This window comes from Passer montanus, unplaced genomic scaffold (assembly GCF_014805655.1).
Source record: "Passer montanus isolate IOZ18808 unplaced genomic scaffold, ASM1480565v1 scaffold22, whole genome shotgun sequence".
Classification (NCBI taxonomy): domain Eukaryota; kingdom Metazoa; phylum Chordata; class Aves; order Passeriformes; family Passeridae; genus Passer; species Passer montanus.
Window position 1 is genome coordinate 1,228,655 of NW_024366815.1, and position 17,851 is coordinate 1,246,505.

Below are 17,851 nucleotides of genomic sequence, written 5' to 3' on the forward strand. Positions count from 1 at the left end.
AGCCTAACTGTGCTCCTTGGCAGCATGTCAAGGATCAGGGCTGGGCTGACTAGGTTTCTGGGCATAAGCACCAGCAGGACTGGCAAAACTTGAGTGTGGAGGAGATTCGGGGTGTGGAGAAGGGGGCATGGTAATATTAAACACAACTCTTCAACAGACACAACACACACCCTCACTTGCTGCCAACAAATTAAGACATATCTGCTTAACCACTAGAAGTGGTAAGATTTTCTCTATTTCATGGGAAGTAATGAATCCTTTTAGTGTATATTTTTTCTTAGCACCATATTCTTCTACCTTTTCCCCTCACCCATTTTAATGATCTTTTTATGCTGGAGTATCAAGCACCAAAACAACTCAGTGATGGGGACCCCTGACATATAAAATATATTTTAATGCCTTTTTTTTTGTCCTGGAAATTCCATTGTACAAATATTGCACTGGAAACACAAAATACCAGAGACATCAAACATATGCAATGCCATTTATTGAAGCTTGAAACAAATATGTCATCATAGTTTGCTTTTTAAACCTTGAAATGTTAGAACAAGCTGTGAATGTGACAAATACACATTTTTTCCTGAGCAGTCTGTTGAAGCTGATGTGTCTCGGGCTAATACAATAATATAATGATAATACACCTCTGCAGTTAGTATTCAATTCAGTTTTGAGACTAATGACCATCTGCATTCAGATCATAAATCCACCTTAAGAACAGTTGTGTCATAACAGCAGTGGCACTGCTCTGTTAAAGCAGCTCATGTTGTCACAGTATTTTTCCTAAAGTTTTAAGCTGAGAAACAGTAATGACTGTGTTTCCCTGGGTAGAACGATTATTCTGAATAATATCCATAATATAATTTATTCACTTTTTATTCATTTCAAATGAAATAACAGCTCCCTGAAGAAAACAATGAAGGCAGAAATTATTTAACTGCATACTTAAGGAGCACTGGAAAGGACAATTCCTGCAGGCATTTTCCTCCAACCTGCACCACATCCACTCAGTCAGCTCCTTTCTCATTAGCCCAAATACCTGGTGGCCTCCTTCTGCTGACCTCTGTGGATAAAATGTTATGCAGGTACCTCTATGCACAAAGTAATCTGACCTGGAACTGCCCAAATCCTATAGAATGCTTTTGGGAATGTGAGGAGCACCTGCACTGCCCAAACACCCAGGCTGTTTGGCTGTCAGTGAACTGCTCTACACCAGGCAGCCCGAGCCCAAGCCCTGCCCAAATCCTTCCTGAATCAGGCATGACACCTCTGCTCCTGCACATGATTCAATGCTTCTGTGTCCAGAGGATTAAAAACTGCCCAGATTTCCATTGCTCAAAGGGTCCCCAGAAGGAGAGAAGCAAACTGTGAAACTTAAAAAGCATCATGTCTGGCATTGGCCAGCAACACCACAGACATTATTATTGTAAGAGTGTGTGCATGCACACACATGCACCATTGCAAGTCATCCCCATGTCTCTTACCCTAGCACCACACTTTTAACAGTGGATTTTGTTTTATCAGCACCTAAATCTGGGGTTATATTGCCACCACAGAGGTTAATAAATCTAACCTTACCATGCTGCATATTTTGAACTCCCAGAGACTTCAAGTGAAGAAGTAAGTCCTTAGCCAAAGGACACAAATCTTTGAAAATTGACAATTTGACTTGTGGCCATCATTAGGTTAATATATTATAGCCAGGCTGAAATACTTCTATTAACTTTCATGTAAAGGTCTGCCTATAAAAAAAGCTACTATTAGTCATAGTTCTGTAACCACTGTGACACTTGGATTCATGACTATGTGTCCCACCATGTATTGCATAAAATGTGCATTTCCCTGTATTACAGTCTGAATTTTTAAGGTAAGCAGGGTGAAAATGTGGGATTTTGAAAAAGCCAGAAGAGCCAAGGTGTCCAAATCCTACTGAATTCCAGAGGAATCTAAATGTCTGCTCTTGTCCAGCTCTTTTCAAAATGCCCAGCTTTGTTCAAAAGGTCTGGTCTTGGTTCCCTGCAGTTTGTTTTGGCATTTTCTTCACTAGCAAAACAGATATGACTGGAAGTGCCCTCATGCCTGGGGCCCAAGGTATGCAGATACTACTCTGGGCCTCAGATTCCTGTCCCAGGAGCCCTCAGCTCCACTATGATTATGGATTTACACTGTGGGAAAAGTCTGCTGTGAGTGAGGTGGTAGAGTGCTCTTGTGCTTTACCAGGAGATACTGGATGGCATGATAGCTCTACCACTGAACATCTGTGTGAATGACAGAGTTTCCAGTTGCTAGTTGGCCTTTATGCTGATGGTGTAAAATTGATTTCTAAGCATAGTATGAGTAATTTCCAGCTGAAATTCCTGCACACCACATTTGAAGCTGCAGGAAAGATTTAAGTCTGTAAAGCTGAATTCCATCACATGAGTTAACATGAAATTAGCAAAACTGTTTAGCTGGGCCAGCTCATTGCTCTTTCCTTTCTTTTTCATTTATCAAAGAACAGAAAGATTTCAGCTTTTAAATGCAAAAGACTCAACTTCCAATTGTCCTTACCTACATCAGCTTAGAAGTCTTTTGCTTTCTCACTATGTGACTCCTTTACTCTTTGTGCTGTGGAAGAGTGGAAACCATTACAGTGAAGGTTCCTGGCTCCTCTGTTCAGCAGCTGGAACACTGTTGAACTAAACGCAGCTCACCACTAACATAAAACGGGGGGAAGTGAGAAGTCAGGAGAGAGAGAACACCCCCCTTTCCAAAGGGTAGGTTCCGAGGTTAAATTTTTGCTGCAGAACAAGCTGGTACAACCTTTATGCTCCATCAATTTCCTGACAGCTTTTTATGTCCTGCTGACATGTATCATTTGTGTCTGAATATCTGCAGCTATAAAGACTGGCCATGGTCTTGAGCTAGTTGCCTTATCTAATTTCAAATGGCCTTGGACATTTAATTTTAAATGGAGAGGAACTACAGATGATACATGAAAGTGTTATTGCCTGTCTAGCAAAAGATCTGCAAAACCAGATTTTTCTTTATACTGAAATTGTTCATCTGTTCTATCAGATGGAATGTATAAAACTGGCTGAAAGATATTGCTGGTTCTCCCCTAAATGTGTAAAACAGACACGGAGATATGGCACTTAGGGCCGTGGTTCAGTGGTGGACTTGGCAGCACGGGGTTAGAAGTTGGAATTGTTGACCTTAAAACTCTTTTCCAACCTAAATGATTCTATGACCGTTAAGGTGGTAGATGCAAACATCTTGGCTTCTGCGGTACCAAGAAATGCTGCTTAAAACATACTTGGGAACTTATAATCCCACATATTATGGGCTTTTCAGGTTACAGCAAGACATTTGTGGCAAAGAAAACTGTCAAGAACAGGTTATGGCTGAGGTATCCTTTAGAGGTTCTGTCAAGTACTAAGCAAAGATTTATTTTCTCCTGAAAAAAACAAGTTTCAATTCATCAAGCCTATCGTAATCAGAAATTACAAAACTCTACTTTTAAATTTATTAAGTGAGCAGTGAATTTAGAGAAACACTGCCACTTCACCTTGATTCCTAAAAAAGAAAGGCAAGGGAGCATAAAGAGAACTGACCCATTGCAGGTATGTGTCTGTTGTCCCGAGAGCCACCTTCACTAGGCACTCTTGAGTAAGCAGTGCTGGTGTTTCAAGTGGATTTTGGAAAAGAGATGGAAAAACAAGTTAAACATTCATTACAAAAAAATCAGAAAAATCTTGCAAGCCTGTTTCTAGTGTCTACACATGCCTAAGTAGTACTAGCTGCTGGTACATTGAAAATTACATTACAAATTTTGGACTATTACAGAGAAAAAAACGGAAGCAGTAAATTATGACTGATAACCCTAGGTGATGTGCTTTCCCAGTTTTGATCACAGATTTCCATTTATGCTGGATGGTTCAGAAAAAAGTAAGGAATGTAAAACCTGTAAACAGAAGCTCTATTCAAGGAAACAAGAAAAAGAAACAGCTAGTGCCAAGCTCCTTGATTGCTGTTTTCTTAGTTTTGAGGTGGTTTTCTTCTAGATTTAGTGTAATTTTGTTGTTTGAAGCCTCGCTGATCCCCATGTCTTGCTTTGTTCCGATTTCGGGGCTGACTACACGTGAAGCAGCACTGAGTCTGTATTGATGGCAGCAAGCACTTGCCAATGCCTTTCAGCCTCTGGCAGAAGTGAACTGACAGCTGGTCTCTGCTGCAGGGCAGCCCTGTAGTGAAGAAGATTACAAGAATTAGCTGTATTTTGCTTACACGCTCCCTGTATTTCTAAAATTTTGAACTGCTTTATGTCAGATGGTCATGGCTGTTAAAGGTCTTATTTTATGGTGGCTTTCTCTTCCTTTGTATTATGGGTCAGCTTGACCTGCCACTGAAATTCTAGTGCTGGATCTTTTAGTGAACACATGACCTTCTGTTTTGGAAAATACAGCACTCACGACTGTTCAGTGAGACTTTACTTTTGTGGCAGACATAGCTGATCCATGTTTTCCCCTTCAACTTTTCTCCTGATAAGGACTGCCAGAGAAAGCCTGGCAACAACGATTTGAATTTGGTACTTTTGCATTCTTGTAACTGCCCCTAAGACAAGCAAGGCTGGCAGAGCACTGCACAGCCAGCCGGGGCAGGCAGGAGAGTGCAGACAATGCACATCCAACTGCATGTTCAGCTTGGCTATGCTTTGATCCCTGCAGCATCAGAATATGGCAGGGACTGCTGCTGTCTGTACCACCGTGCTGGTAGGTCTGTGGTAGCTCTAATGGACTGAGATGGCCAGATTTATCCAGATATTAGAAACTGGAGGTCCTCAGCTGAGAGAAGACAAGGTGTGCAAAAGAAGGAAGATGGTATGTTAACAAGGCTGTTCTCCAGCAAATCCCTCAACACTGCAAGGGGTGAAACTCAAGGAGAACTTGCATAAAGGTAGTTTAAAACAGAAGAAATCAGTTTTTTTTTTTTCACGCCAGGCTGTGACAGAATGGCTGCACTCAGGATATCTAGCCCCCACAGCTTGAATTTAGGGATAGGAAGCAGAACAGAGCTTCCATAATCCAGGAGGAGATGGTTAGGGACATGCTTTGCCAATTAAGAGAATCACAAGTCTATGGGCCCAGATGGGACCTACCCAGAGTAATGAGGATACTGGTGAGAGAACTTGCCAAATCACTCTCAATCACCTACCAGCAGTCCTGGCTAACTGGAGAAGTTCCACCTGACTGGAAATCAGCAAATGTAATGCTCATCTACAGGAGGGTCAGAAGGATGATCCAGGGGACTGCAGGCCTGTACAGCTACCTGAAAGGAGGCTGCAGTGAGGTGGGGCTCAGCCTGTCTTGCCACACCGACAGTGAGAGGACAAGAAGAAATGGCCTCAAGCTGAGACTGGGGAGGTTCAGATTAGCTTTAAAAATCATTTTTTCACTGTTAGGGTGGTCAGGCATTGAACAGGCTGCTCAAGGAGGTGGTGGAGTCACCATTCCTGGAGGTGTTCAAGAGGCATCTGGATCTGACACTGGGTGGCAGTGGCACTGCTGGCTGAATGGTTGGACTGGATAGTCTAGAGGGTCCCTTCCAGCCTTGACAATTCCATGATTCTGTGAACTTGCTGCCACAGGAGAGCGTGGAAGCAGACAGCACCACAGCATCAAAAAGAGGTGCAACATATTAATGGAAGTTTAAATAAAAAGGTACTACATGGAGAACTTTTAATAGTCCTAATATATATCAGTTGGAAATGCAGGAGGACTGTCACGGAAATGAATCTCAGGAAAGCAGCAACCTCCTGCATTCCTGCTAAGCAGCATTTTCCAATGCCTTTGTTGGAGACATAAGGGTGGGCTGCACGGACCAGTGCTTACCCAGTACGGCATTTATTATGTTTTATGGGCCACTTGAGCCTTTATTCACAGAAGTAACTATTACTAATATGTGTAGGCAGTATTTATCAGAGTTTGTCTTTCTGAACATGAGAGGGACAGGAAATAAGCAGACCAATCCACCCCAGGGCAAAACATGTGCTAAAATTCTGTGAACAGCAGCAGGAGTGAGGCATCACTCTCAAGAGCACGTCAGATCCACACTGCCCTCCAGATTCAAACCGTTGTCTCACTGTCAAATTAGACCCTTAGCACTGACTAATAGGGAAGATCATCTTCCAAAAGGCTTTTGAAAGTTTTTCTAGAAGGGTTGTGAGATGTTGCTGTTCTTATCTGAGGGCACCTTCTGGATGCAGCAGTACACAGACTGCTCATAAAGATGTCATTCGTTCTATAAGATTCCCCTTTCCCCTGATGCCTCTTTTTTGGGCTACTAACCATGTACACAGCTGGGCTCCTGGGCCTTTGAAGGACAGATGTACAGGACACCCTGACTCACAAGAGCACTTCTCTTCACCTCTTGATTTTGGACAGTCTCACTCTGTGGGACACTGGTTTTTTTTTTTATAGTGTCTGTAAGAATTTCCTTGCTTGCACTCCTAGTCCAGAATTTACAGCTTCCATAGAAGGATCTATCTTAAGAAATGGCATCTGTTTGGACTTACTGTGTGTCCTTCCACAGTCCTCACTGCACCCTGAGTTACCTAAAACAGACCAATAGAAGGAGACCTACTAATTTAGTTGTGTCATCATAAATTAGGGATGCATGCTCAAAGACTGCACTCCCCATCATGGCAACACAAGGCCAGGAGTGCTGGAAGAGACAACAGTGTGGTTCTGCCAACAGAGAGCTGAGCAGTAGCAGGCCACGGTGACCTGTAATTACTGAGCCCACACTGCTCAAAAGTTGTTGATAGATTCAGTCAGCTCCCAGTTTTTGCAGAATCTCAGCAGAAATGGAAAAAACCATTTCATGCATGTGTATTACTCTACCTGTATTTTTCCTGCACTCTTGCAGGTGGCATTTCTGATATTCTGTGGGCTTGGATTTATCCACACACATACTGTCATCTTCAGTTTCATTAGTTTCTGTATTCATGCATTTCACAGTTCTTTGCTGAATGCCCCCTCCACAGGAAACAGCACACTGAAAGAGTAATTTTAACACATGTAAATTTTTTTTTCCATGGAAATTTTGCAATATGGCAATATTTGAGCTGTGATGTGACAGGAAGCTAAAACTGCCCAGGTGATCCAGAAGCAATACCATTACAGTACTCTGTGTCCTGTACATCCAGACACCTCCATGGTGCACTGTGGCCAGATTTGGCAGGAAACAGCCGAGGGCAAATGGTACAAATACAGCATCTTGGAATGTGTAAACGGGGAGAGGACTGTTTTCCACAGAGGAAAAGTATGATTTGGAAAGCCAGTCCTACAACAGAAGAGACTCATAAACCAAATTTGTACAAATTCGGACGGTTTTTGCTTCCTGTGTTTTCTGACTATCTAAGTTAAACATGAATAACCAACTGCAATGTTAGATCTATAAATGACCAAGTCAATTTTTTTTAAAAAGCCCAATAAGGTTTTGTTTCTTTCCTGGAGTTTAAACAGGTGGTTACCCTTTCTTTATGACCACAAAAGAACTGCCAGCTGCTTGTTCTGACTGCACACAGAACGCCATAAATCCCAAACACTTTTAAAATATCTTCCTGTACCATTCTGTAAATGTACTCAATTCTTGTGATTTCCCAGAGTGTCTGAGAATCCCAATTAGTTATAAATTTTTTTCTCTCTACAGATAAATAGTGCCAGCAGATAAATGAGATAAAGAATTCAGCAGATAGAGAATGTCAGCTAATGAAGCACAAGAGACGAAGACAGGAGTGCAACCTCTGTAATTTTCTGTAAATTATCCCCTCTCTAATGTGTAACTCCATACATGAAGCACAATAGTACTGGCGTAAACTGAAAGATTTAGGTATTCTTGCAATAACTTTATATTGACATTTAAAATACTTTTATAAAGTAAAACTATTAATGAATACAACAATATGGGATTAATAAATAAGTTGCTGTAAGTTGAAATAGTTGCTATAACTTTTGGTATTCTGTTGCTTATTTTTTGTGCTTCACTTCTGTATTTAAGTGTTACACTACATTACCTTATAGACATGTCCATCTAATGGCTTTGTGTCAAAACAAACTCATTGAATTTTCTGTGTTAAATGAGACTCCAATGTTTCCTGATTTGTGGCTCCTGCTTTTAGCATTACTTCAATATTCCACTATGCTGTGAGGAGTACTTGTAATGTATGCAATGTTTATTAAGGAAACTGGAGTGAAAGGTTTATTAGATATACTAGTTTCTTTATAGATAAGTAGGTATAGCAGATAATAGAAGGTTCCCCAAAGATACACCTCATATTTGTCAGTAAGATTTCCAGTACTAAGTAGGAGGTTATTGATCAAAATTCAGAATTTCTCTTTGTATGGGCAAGTACAATATTCCCCAAATTTGTTTTGAGGATCACCTGATCCCTTCCAATAGCCTCAAACAGTGGAAAATTTCAAACATGGAGTGGAAGAATGTTAATGGTAATGTTCTTTGCTCTTAGACAAAAGATCCCAGACTTCCAATGACATCTAATACAGCAGCAAAAAATAGAAGCTGCATTATCTGTCACCTGAAGGAACAGACAGGGCTGGCTATGAAATGTTCAGTAATGTTTTCAGAAGTTCCTCTCTTGCAGCTTCAGCTGTGCATAAGGAACTGTGCTTGCCACAGGTGCTGATGATCAGAGACAAGTGGATAACATGACCAAATATGGCCAATTCATGACAAGAAATAAAACAGAAATAAAGTGAATCCTACCGGGCTCCAGGGCTGGTGAATCCACTGTGTGCAAGGCTGCCTGCTACACGATGCAATGGCATCAGGTCTCTTGGTCCAGTCACAGTGCCCTTCCCGTGGGCAGGAGACGCGCCGCTTCCGCTGGCCACCGCCACACGTCCTCGAACACTGCCAAGAGAGGGGCACAGTCAGAGCTGGGGAAGGATGAGAAACCAGAAACAGATCACAAAGGTGGTGGGACATGTTCATTTAGAAATGTGGGGCCACAGATAACAAGGACTCAGGGTCACAGGCCCATGGGTTTACAAAGATGTACAGGCTTGCCTGGACATCAATTCCTCAAGTCCAGACAAGAAGAAAAGCTCTGCACTTTCTTAAGAGACACTTATTCCATGTGCTTGGAAGGAGAATGAGAAGAAGCTGCCACATGGAGAAAAGCTGCTCCTGGCACATACTACTGGAAGGACTAAAGGGCAGAGTAGAAGTGGCTACACAGACCAGGCAACACAGAATTGCTCATCAACATCACCACCAGCAGCATCTCTAACAAGAATTAGAGTAGAAGTCATATGTCAGCAGGATTAATCTGTAACTGACTGAAGACACAACATGTTCATAAGATGCAGCATCTCATTTTTTATGAGACATTAAAATTCAATCCATACAACAATTGAAATCTTTGGCAGTGAAAGTGTCATACAAAAATAGAGACCCAGGTTATTTTTTAAACATTCTTCTTTCCACATTCTAGAACTATTTATTCACCAATTTTTTTACTATTTTTTCACTCAGTCTGTAGTAGAGTCTGCTTGAAATACACAAAGTATTTTATACTCTGATATGAAATAAGGTATCAAATATAGTTTGAATAATGCATTGTTACTGTCCTACAAGGAATTGCACCCGTATGGACAGAACAATACATCTGACATCTGATAAATGAACCCTTTCAATCTATTTCTACCCACTATCCTTAGCATGAGGACAACTTCCAGGGTTGGACTAGTGTTTTTATAAAGTATTTCAAGTGGGAAACAAATGTAATCATTCCACTATCTTTATCCTTCCTCCCCCTGCTGATTGCTCTGACAGCCCACCCTGGTCTCCTCCAGGTGTGATTTGTCAGTGCCCTGTGAAGACAATGTGATCAGCTCCCTTAAAATCCCGAAGCATTAGGTCCACAGGGTTGCAAACACCATGACGCATTCTCCAGAGCTGCTTTCAGTGGGGTTAAATTCTAAAATAAAAGCAGGCCACATGCTTTGGCTGATATAAATATGTGTCTGGCTGCCTCTGAGTTGGTTGGCGCAGATTTGCGTTACAAAGGTACCCAAAAGTCAGATTTGTCTTACGCCTGGTCTAAGCCTTTGCTCCATAAAATTTCAGTCCAAAAGTGTAAATAAACATTCTATATTTTCCATAATGAGACTGCAACATTAAAACCGCAGCAAAAAGGATTCATCTAAATGAACCACATTTACTGATCCAATATGGTAGCTGCAACAAATTTTCTTCCAGGCCATCTGCTTCACCCCTACAGGACATGGTAATTTGAAGAATTAAGAATATAAGAATGGTTTTGTGAAGCCTTATGAACACCTGTGCTAATTTTTGCAGCAGCCATGCACAAGAACTCACCAGCTGCGTGTCTTCCTTGGAGCACAGTTTTACCTGACAGCACGGGACCCAACAGCCGCTGCTACCTGAAAGGAGACTGCTGACTCACAAAGCTTCTTTTAAGGAACAGTACCTCACTCCAGGGCTCCACATGCCATTGCAAGCAAGGTTCTGTGTTACAGCTAGTGTTGAGCTGTGGTTTATAGCCGAGTAACTGGCAATGGAAAGGCCTGAGCAGCCGCTTTTCCCCAACATCGATGCAGTGAACGTCTCGGGTCTTGAAGCCTCCGCTGCAGTTCTGAGAGCACTGTACACAAAACAGAGAGGGGCACATCTCCACGTGATGAGGGGCTACACCTTCCCCAGCCACAGAGCACGAGGACAGCCTGAGCTTTGAGCATCCTGAACAGAGGGAATTTACAGGTTACTGTAACACCAACCTGTCATGAGGCTTAAACATGTGGCTTTCCTCACAGCAGCCCGGAACACACCATGTAAGTACTCGCCCTGCTACACTGCTATGGCCATTAATAATATGGATACATATTAACTTGGCAAATATTGCCAGCTACTTCCAAAAATGTCATAGTGAAAGAGTTGTAATGCAATAAATACAAAAACTGGATTCTGTTGGTAGGGATATTGTCAGTTCCTCAGCTGCTTCAGAGAGAGGAAGGGAGTGAGTAGCAGTTCCCACCCTCATCTTCCTTGCACCTCCATGGCACCAGGACAGTGCCATGGAGGTGCAAGGAAGATGAGGGTGGGAACCCAAGAGCAGCCTCAGTTTGAGAAGGTGGGAGGGAAGAGAGAGGCACCCTGACCCTCACTCACAGTCTGTGAAATCACTGCCCAGCTTAGAGCTCTGCTGAGCAACTATGTGAACCCTTCCAGTCTCCTTTTTCTAGCCAGAGCTTCTTCCAACCCTCATGCAGCATCATCAGGTCCTGTCTCCAGGCACCAAAATTCAGGATCTTCCCTGCTCTGGATGAAGAATTGAATTTGCTACACCAGGGATAAGGAAAAATACACATTTTGTCTTCAAGCAGAATAAAAGCCATTTCCAACTGCACCACTGAAAGCTTCTCAGATCACCTTTCACCCTTACCACTATGATACAACAGCAACTCATAATGTTTTCCTTTGCATAAATAAGCATCCTTTAGTTAAGCAAGGAACCTGAATGCAATACTTCCACTACGACATGAAGAATGGATGGAAAGGGAATCCTTACTCTTGACCACAGGACAGGTTTCTGTCTCTCTGGATAGAAACAGTGGACAGAAGTGACTCTGTAAGAAACTGAGTACAACAGTCTCAAGATATATGCAAATTATATCTGGCATTAAACACAGACTCTAAGATTTAGTCTGAAGCACCTTTCTTTTAGGGGAGGGGGAAAAATTAAATGAGAGTAGAAAACAGAAAAAGCTCTACTGCAGTAGCAGGGAACCCAGACATCTTGCTGCAACAATATAATTAATAACAATATAAATATAATGACAAAATATCTTCAAAATATTTGAAATGAGTAACAAAAAACAATTGCCACTTGTAAAGCAAGCAAAATTTAACTTCTTTTTATATATTAAACTTTAATTAGGTTTGTATAGTTCGCTTGATGGAAAAAACGGAGGGTAACACAAATCTGATAGGAGAAGCCTCTTGCCTCAAACTTGTTTCATAACTGGTCTAACATTTTAAACATTTTCTTCCTGTTATATTTTATCATTAAACCTGATTGCTAGCTATTTTTTGTGCTGACCATCATTCACTAGTTGCAACAGCAATGACATTTACGAAGAAAAAGTGAAGGTGAAATTGCCCTACTGCAGCTGGGAGGGCAGGATGTCTATGTATCTCTTAAAATTAATTTCAAAGGCTTAAATGTAGTTATGTAAAGCCTTGGCCTTTCCTGAACTTTCTAAAGAGGCATGTAATTCCTGTACAAATCAATTTTATGTCTAAGAGCTCAATAATAACACAGGTTTTGTAACTATAACTTTTTATTTGTATCAATCTGCCCTCTAGCCCAATGGCAACAACATTGTCCACAGAAGCGATCTATACTGGAAAAGTTTGAGACACCTTTTTTCTTATTAAATCAACAATATTTAAAACAAAATTTTGTAGTTTATCTCTTTTTAGTCTTGAAAAATAACCCGTGGTTTGAAACTCAATTTTCAGACTGCATGAAGACAAAATGTAATAAGCTCCAAGAAGTCACCTAAGTTCTTCCAGGTGCTCTTCACACAGCTTAAAATATCAAAACAGGACTCAAGCACAATTCTTTGGGTTCCACTTAGCACCCTGGACACTCTTCTGTCCCTTGAACAGGCCGTGGGTAAAAAACTAGGATCAAACAGAATCCTACACAGAGCAGACTTAGAGGTCATGTGCATGGGGAACAGACCTTGTCAAGAGACAGTACATGGTGACAAGGGTGAGTAGGAACATGACAACTCCCTTTCCCAAATTCCCATTACTTCTTAAAATTAGGATATGTCCCCGGAGGTGGAGATTTAAAAGATGCCACAAGCAACTATGTACAGCTTTGCTCTGTCAGCTCCACAGAACATGAGCAGAGAGTCCTGCTTTGGCTCTAGATGCAAGAGTTAATGAGCACAATCCACCACAGGAAGAACAAAATTCACAGCAGATGTGTTTCCAGATATAACTTGGTCAGGAAATTAGTAAATTAGTGCTGAATGGTCAACTGGGAATCATGTATGCATTCACTGAGTAAATAATTGTTTTAAAAATGAAATATCTAGAGTTTCATACACACTGAAATTTGCAAGCTTACTGTTCATACACAGTCCTGAATGAAGTTACCTTGCTCCAATTTCCTGTTTTCCAGCTAGCACATGGGCGGAGATAACACCTCCTTGCAGGATCAGGCTTTTTCATGCCCTGACAGCGAGATGTGTTCCTGCTGCTGCACTCCACATGTCTCCAGAAAGCCCCCATTCCACAGGTCGTAGAGCACTGCACAAGGACAAGAGGAAAGCCCAGGAGCAAATTCAACATTAGTACATCATTCTGGAAATAATCCTGGAACCTAAATATAAATATCTAGAGCAATTTTAGATATGTTATCAGAGATAAACAAAAGAAGATTTGATATTCACCTGAATGTTACTTAATATTCTGAAGGAGGGCTTTTCATGGTTTTTTAGGACAATACCAATCCTGATTTATACTATGCACTTCTTTTCTTTGGCAAACTTCTGCTTACCAAGACATTCTAAATCTGTACCAGCTGTTCCACTGTTTTCTTCTGTTATCTTTGGGGATCTAAAGTAATATGTAATTGCATCCAATCTTCAGCATGTTCCCTCTCTACCCCTAATACTGCTGATGAGAAAGTCAGGTAATTGAGTGCATGATGCTGAAAATCTTAAACAAATATGTGAGAATCTTAGGAAAACTGTGCAGGAAATTGTTTCTCTAAATCATTATTTCAGAAAGTGGCTGAGTGTTTTCAACATCTGGGAGGATTTTTGTGTCTGAGGAAAGAGAATATTGACTATTCTAGTCCATATCCCAAGAGTGCACACTCCTCACAAAAAACTCCAAACACTATCATCATATACTGAAGCAGGAGGGGTTGAAAAATGCTTGGAGACACCTGTTTACCTTTTTCTGCCTTACAAAGGGTGGGTCAGTGAGCTACACATGTAGACCCAAATTCAACACGCACTAAGCAGCCTGTAGCTGGCATGAGAAACAGCACAAATAATCTTGGATTAAGTCAGCAAAACAATGAAGAGAGCAAATGCTACTGTGTGGTTTGAACTCCCTGCGTGGCAGTGGGAAAGTTAAATATGGAACGCTGAGTAAGTTTCCTTTGGAAAAATAAGAAAACTTAAGGTGAAGCTAAGGCAGGGAAAAAAATCAACACTGGAGATGTTTGATTTCATGGCAGTTCCTGGGATACATGTCCAAGTGGCCACAGAGGTCCTGTTAAAGGGAACTGCACACCACTGTTCTGTTCTGCCTAGTGACACACCTATCCAAGGCAATTCTTCTGACTGAGAGGACAGACTGCCCTTGTCTTGCTTTCTGATGGCTTGATGCCTTCCCCAGCTTTGCTACACCAGCCTGACACCACCAAGACTTCACTGAAGGGATGATTAGTCTTTGACTAAAGCCCCTTTCTGAGCACAGTGAGAAGAGCAAAGATAGCTCCACGGATGATGCTGGGCAGATCACACTGAGGAAGATTTATGCTCTTGTCTGGGGAAGGTGAAACTGCAGGATTCTTTCAAACCCTGTTGTCTGAAGACACAGGGTCAAGAGAGAAAGGCAGGATACTTCAAATGGTTTCAGAATAAATCCTGAGCTTTTCTGACTGTTGTTTGATGCTAATTAAGCTTCTGAAGACATACTGCTTTTCCCTTTGTCATTTGGGACCCAAAGTTTCCTCTTGGCACAGCAGATGTTGGTCACAGAGGGAGAAAGTGCAGGTGACTGTACATAACCAACAGAAGAATGAGATGACCGGTATTAGAATGAAAGGATCTGCTGGTAATGGAGTATCTTTGCTACCCCAAAAGCTCTTAGGAAGGGAAATGTGACAGTGCAGAATGGCCCAGGAAAGAAGTAAAATTTACAGACAAACACTGGTGGAAATGGGCACTGTTATGCCCTCCTCAAATCAGTGCTCTCCCTTGAGGGGACAAGTGCCAGCCTTCTTATGGGACATGTCACACCTTTCCAGCTCAGTGACTATCACTGCTCTTGGCACTATTTATTTACTAGTATGGACATTTCCTACAGAGCAAAGCAATGTCAAAATATTGACAGCTACTAAAAGAGAAAGAGCACAGCAAGATATTCATCAGAGTAGGTGCAGTGGTCTTGAAATACCAATGTCTTGGAGAGATGTCATCTAGAACAGATTCAAAGTTTTATTAAAAAGAGCAAAAATAAAGCCAGAAAACTGTAGATTGAAAATTAATTAAAAGTAATGAACAAAAAGAAAAGGTTCTGTAAATGTCAGACTCAAGGTGTGTATGTGAAATAGATGACTTTTATTTCATGTGAAAGAGAATAGCTAAGTTTATTAATAGAACCATGGAATGGTTGAAATTGGAAAGGACCTTTGCTCAGGTAGGGCCACCTAGAGGCAGTTTCCCAGAACCACGTCCAGATGGCTTCAGAATATCTTCAAAGATGGAGAATCCATAAATTTTCTTTTTCATCACTTCTTCAAATTTGAAAATAAAGTTCAATGTGTCACACTTCCCATAAAATTTATTTTAACAAGAAACAACAGCTTGAATGAGAGTAGCAAGAAACTACTAAATTATTAAAGAATAACAAAGTTAGATGCATTAAGTATCTTAAAATTGACTTCATCAGTTCTGTGAAACCAAATCTATTCACCTCATCTCTACATTCATTCAAGTGTTTACTCAATAATCTTTGAACTGTTGAGAATCAATTTTTATAATAGATTAGAAAAGTCCCAGAGGATTAGATAAGAATATCTTCCAATTAATCTCTAGGAAAAGAAAAAGTCCTATCTGTGGTCTAATGGAATGCTTCACCCAAGCACACTTCATAAGAAGATAAAAACCAAATTATTAAACAATCAAGATCAAAGTGGCAAATACTAACAAAGATGATAAAGAAATAGAAAAGCCCACATGGACCCATCTAGAAGAAATAATTCAATTGAGTCTAATATCCTTTTCTGACAGGGGAACAGGGCTTAATGAAAATAAGGAGCTGGCTGCTGTGATGCACTTTTATATGATCCTGCAAAGTGTTCTTTTATCAAATATAAATACAGTTTAGGTGAAATAATCACAAGGTTGGTGTTCAACTAACTGAAAAACTGTAACAAAGTGGCTCTCAATGGTTCAATGTCAAAATGAACAGACTTTTTGAATATAGTTCTACAGGGCTCCAAAGCCAGGCTCTCTTCAGCATTTTCATTAATTGACTGTATGAGGAAAGACAACATGCATTTAAGGCATTTGAAGATGATGACAAACTGGGAGAATAGGCAGGAATGTTGAAATCTGAATTCAATGACACCTCACCACAATAAAAGCTGTAAGAAAACAGTAGCCTGAAATAAAAAAATAGATACAAAAGACTACATTTAGGAAAAAACTTTTTATGCAAGCACATATACACACATATATATATATATTCACACACACACAGCTCCCAAATGTAATTAAGAACTTCTGCTAATCTAGAAATACTGTAGTAGGGATCCAGCACTTACAATGGACCACAAATTGAATACATCAAAGCAAGATGGTTACAAAACAAGACAAATCTCATTTCTGCGTTCACAATGAGGGTAATATATAAAATGATAATAATTAGTTGATTTTACATGTCATGTGTCCACTGGGACCACAATGAACATCACTGATAAAAAATATGTGATGAAACTGAAGCAAGATCAGACAACAAAAACGAACTCCCCAGAAATTTAGAGAACACAAGGAAAATCTCAAAAGAATTTAGATGTCAGACCCCAAAAGAGTTAAGAAGATAATTTTCCTCCACAGTCTGCATACAAAAAAGGAGAACTCTCATTTTCAGTACGAGGGTTTGATGTTTGCTCTCTATAAGGAAAATATTTCAAGGTGGATAATGAATGAGTAGGACAGCAGCATCTCTGCATGGACAGGCCTTTGCTCAGACTGTGGGGGCTTGGGGCCACAACCATTCCCTTGGTCTTCTCTGTAGGGTCTTGCACTCAAGCAGATCTAAAAGCAGGCCTTCTCTTACAGGGATATGCGCAGGAGGGAATGCTCACCTGTCCCACTAGAACATGGGAAGCTAAGGCCATTCTCACCTGGCCACAGGAAGGCACAAGATGAAAGCTCAAATTGCCAGCAGGAGTACATGTCCTGAACAAGTGCTGATGCACTGAGGACAGAGCAGGGGCCTTACCCACTGTCTGCATCCAACACCATCTCAGGGGTCTAGGTATGCCTCCAGTGACATGAGATACACTCAGTCATCTCATCCTGTGCTTTTTGGCCCTGAATTTCTGCATGTCTACGATTGTGAATCAATCCCAGCAGATGCAAGAGCAAACAGGCACAGAGAAACAGACCTTGGATAGCATCCCCCATCAGTACTGGGCAAAGAGGCAGATCAACAGTAGGGGACTTTTCTTTAGCTTGGTAAAAAAGGCCACCAAAAAGTGAGATAATTAGTTCAGAGACCAACATCTCTCACTTTAGGTATCATGAGTTCAAGAATATAAAATTCTTTAGCACAAAAAGAACTCTATTTACAATAAAAATAAAACTTTACAGTGGGAAGAGTATTAAATAAAAGTTGGTAAATTATGGCCAGGCCCCATGATGACTATATTCATTCTCTGTAAGCAACCTAATGTTAGATATCCCAAATTACCACTTTTTTTCCGTGATAAACATTTCATGTGTACGATACTGATTTCAGAAAATTGTGATAAACTAAGAAACTCCATTTCTTCAGCAGCGTTTCAGACAGC

At 40.9% G+C, this 17,851-nt stretch overlaps 1 protein-coding gene across 1 annotated transcript in view; it reads right to left on the bottom strand.

Annotated features, from left to right (window-relative positions):
• Positions 1 to 472: 472 nt before the first annotated feature.
• Positions 473 to 17,851, bottom strand: part of ADAMTS12 (ADAM metallopeptidase with thrombospondin type 1 motif 12) — a 149,335-nt gene continuing 131,956 nt past the window's right edge. The window contains exons 20-24 of the mRNA XM_039709900.1: positions 13,192 to 13,344; positions 10,493 to 10,666; positions 8,764 to 8,910; positions 6,879 to 7,032; positions 473 to 4,220 (exon numbers count right to left, since the gene is read on the bottom strand). Of these exons, the coding sequence (XP_039565834.1) occupies positions 4,015 to 4,220; positions 6,879 to 7,032; positions 8,764 to 8,910; positions 10,493 to 10,666; positions 13,192 to 13,344 (834 nt within the window). The 3' untranslated portion in view covers positions 473 to 4,014. The remainder of the gene's footprint in view (positions 4,221 to 6,878; positions 7,033 to 8,763; positions 8,911 to 10,492; positions 10,667 to 13,191; positions 13,345 to 17,851) is intronic.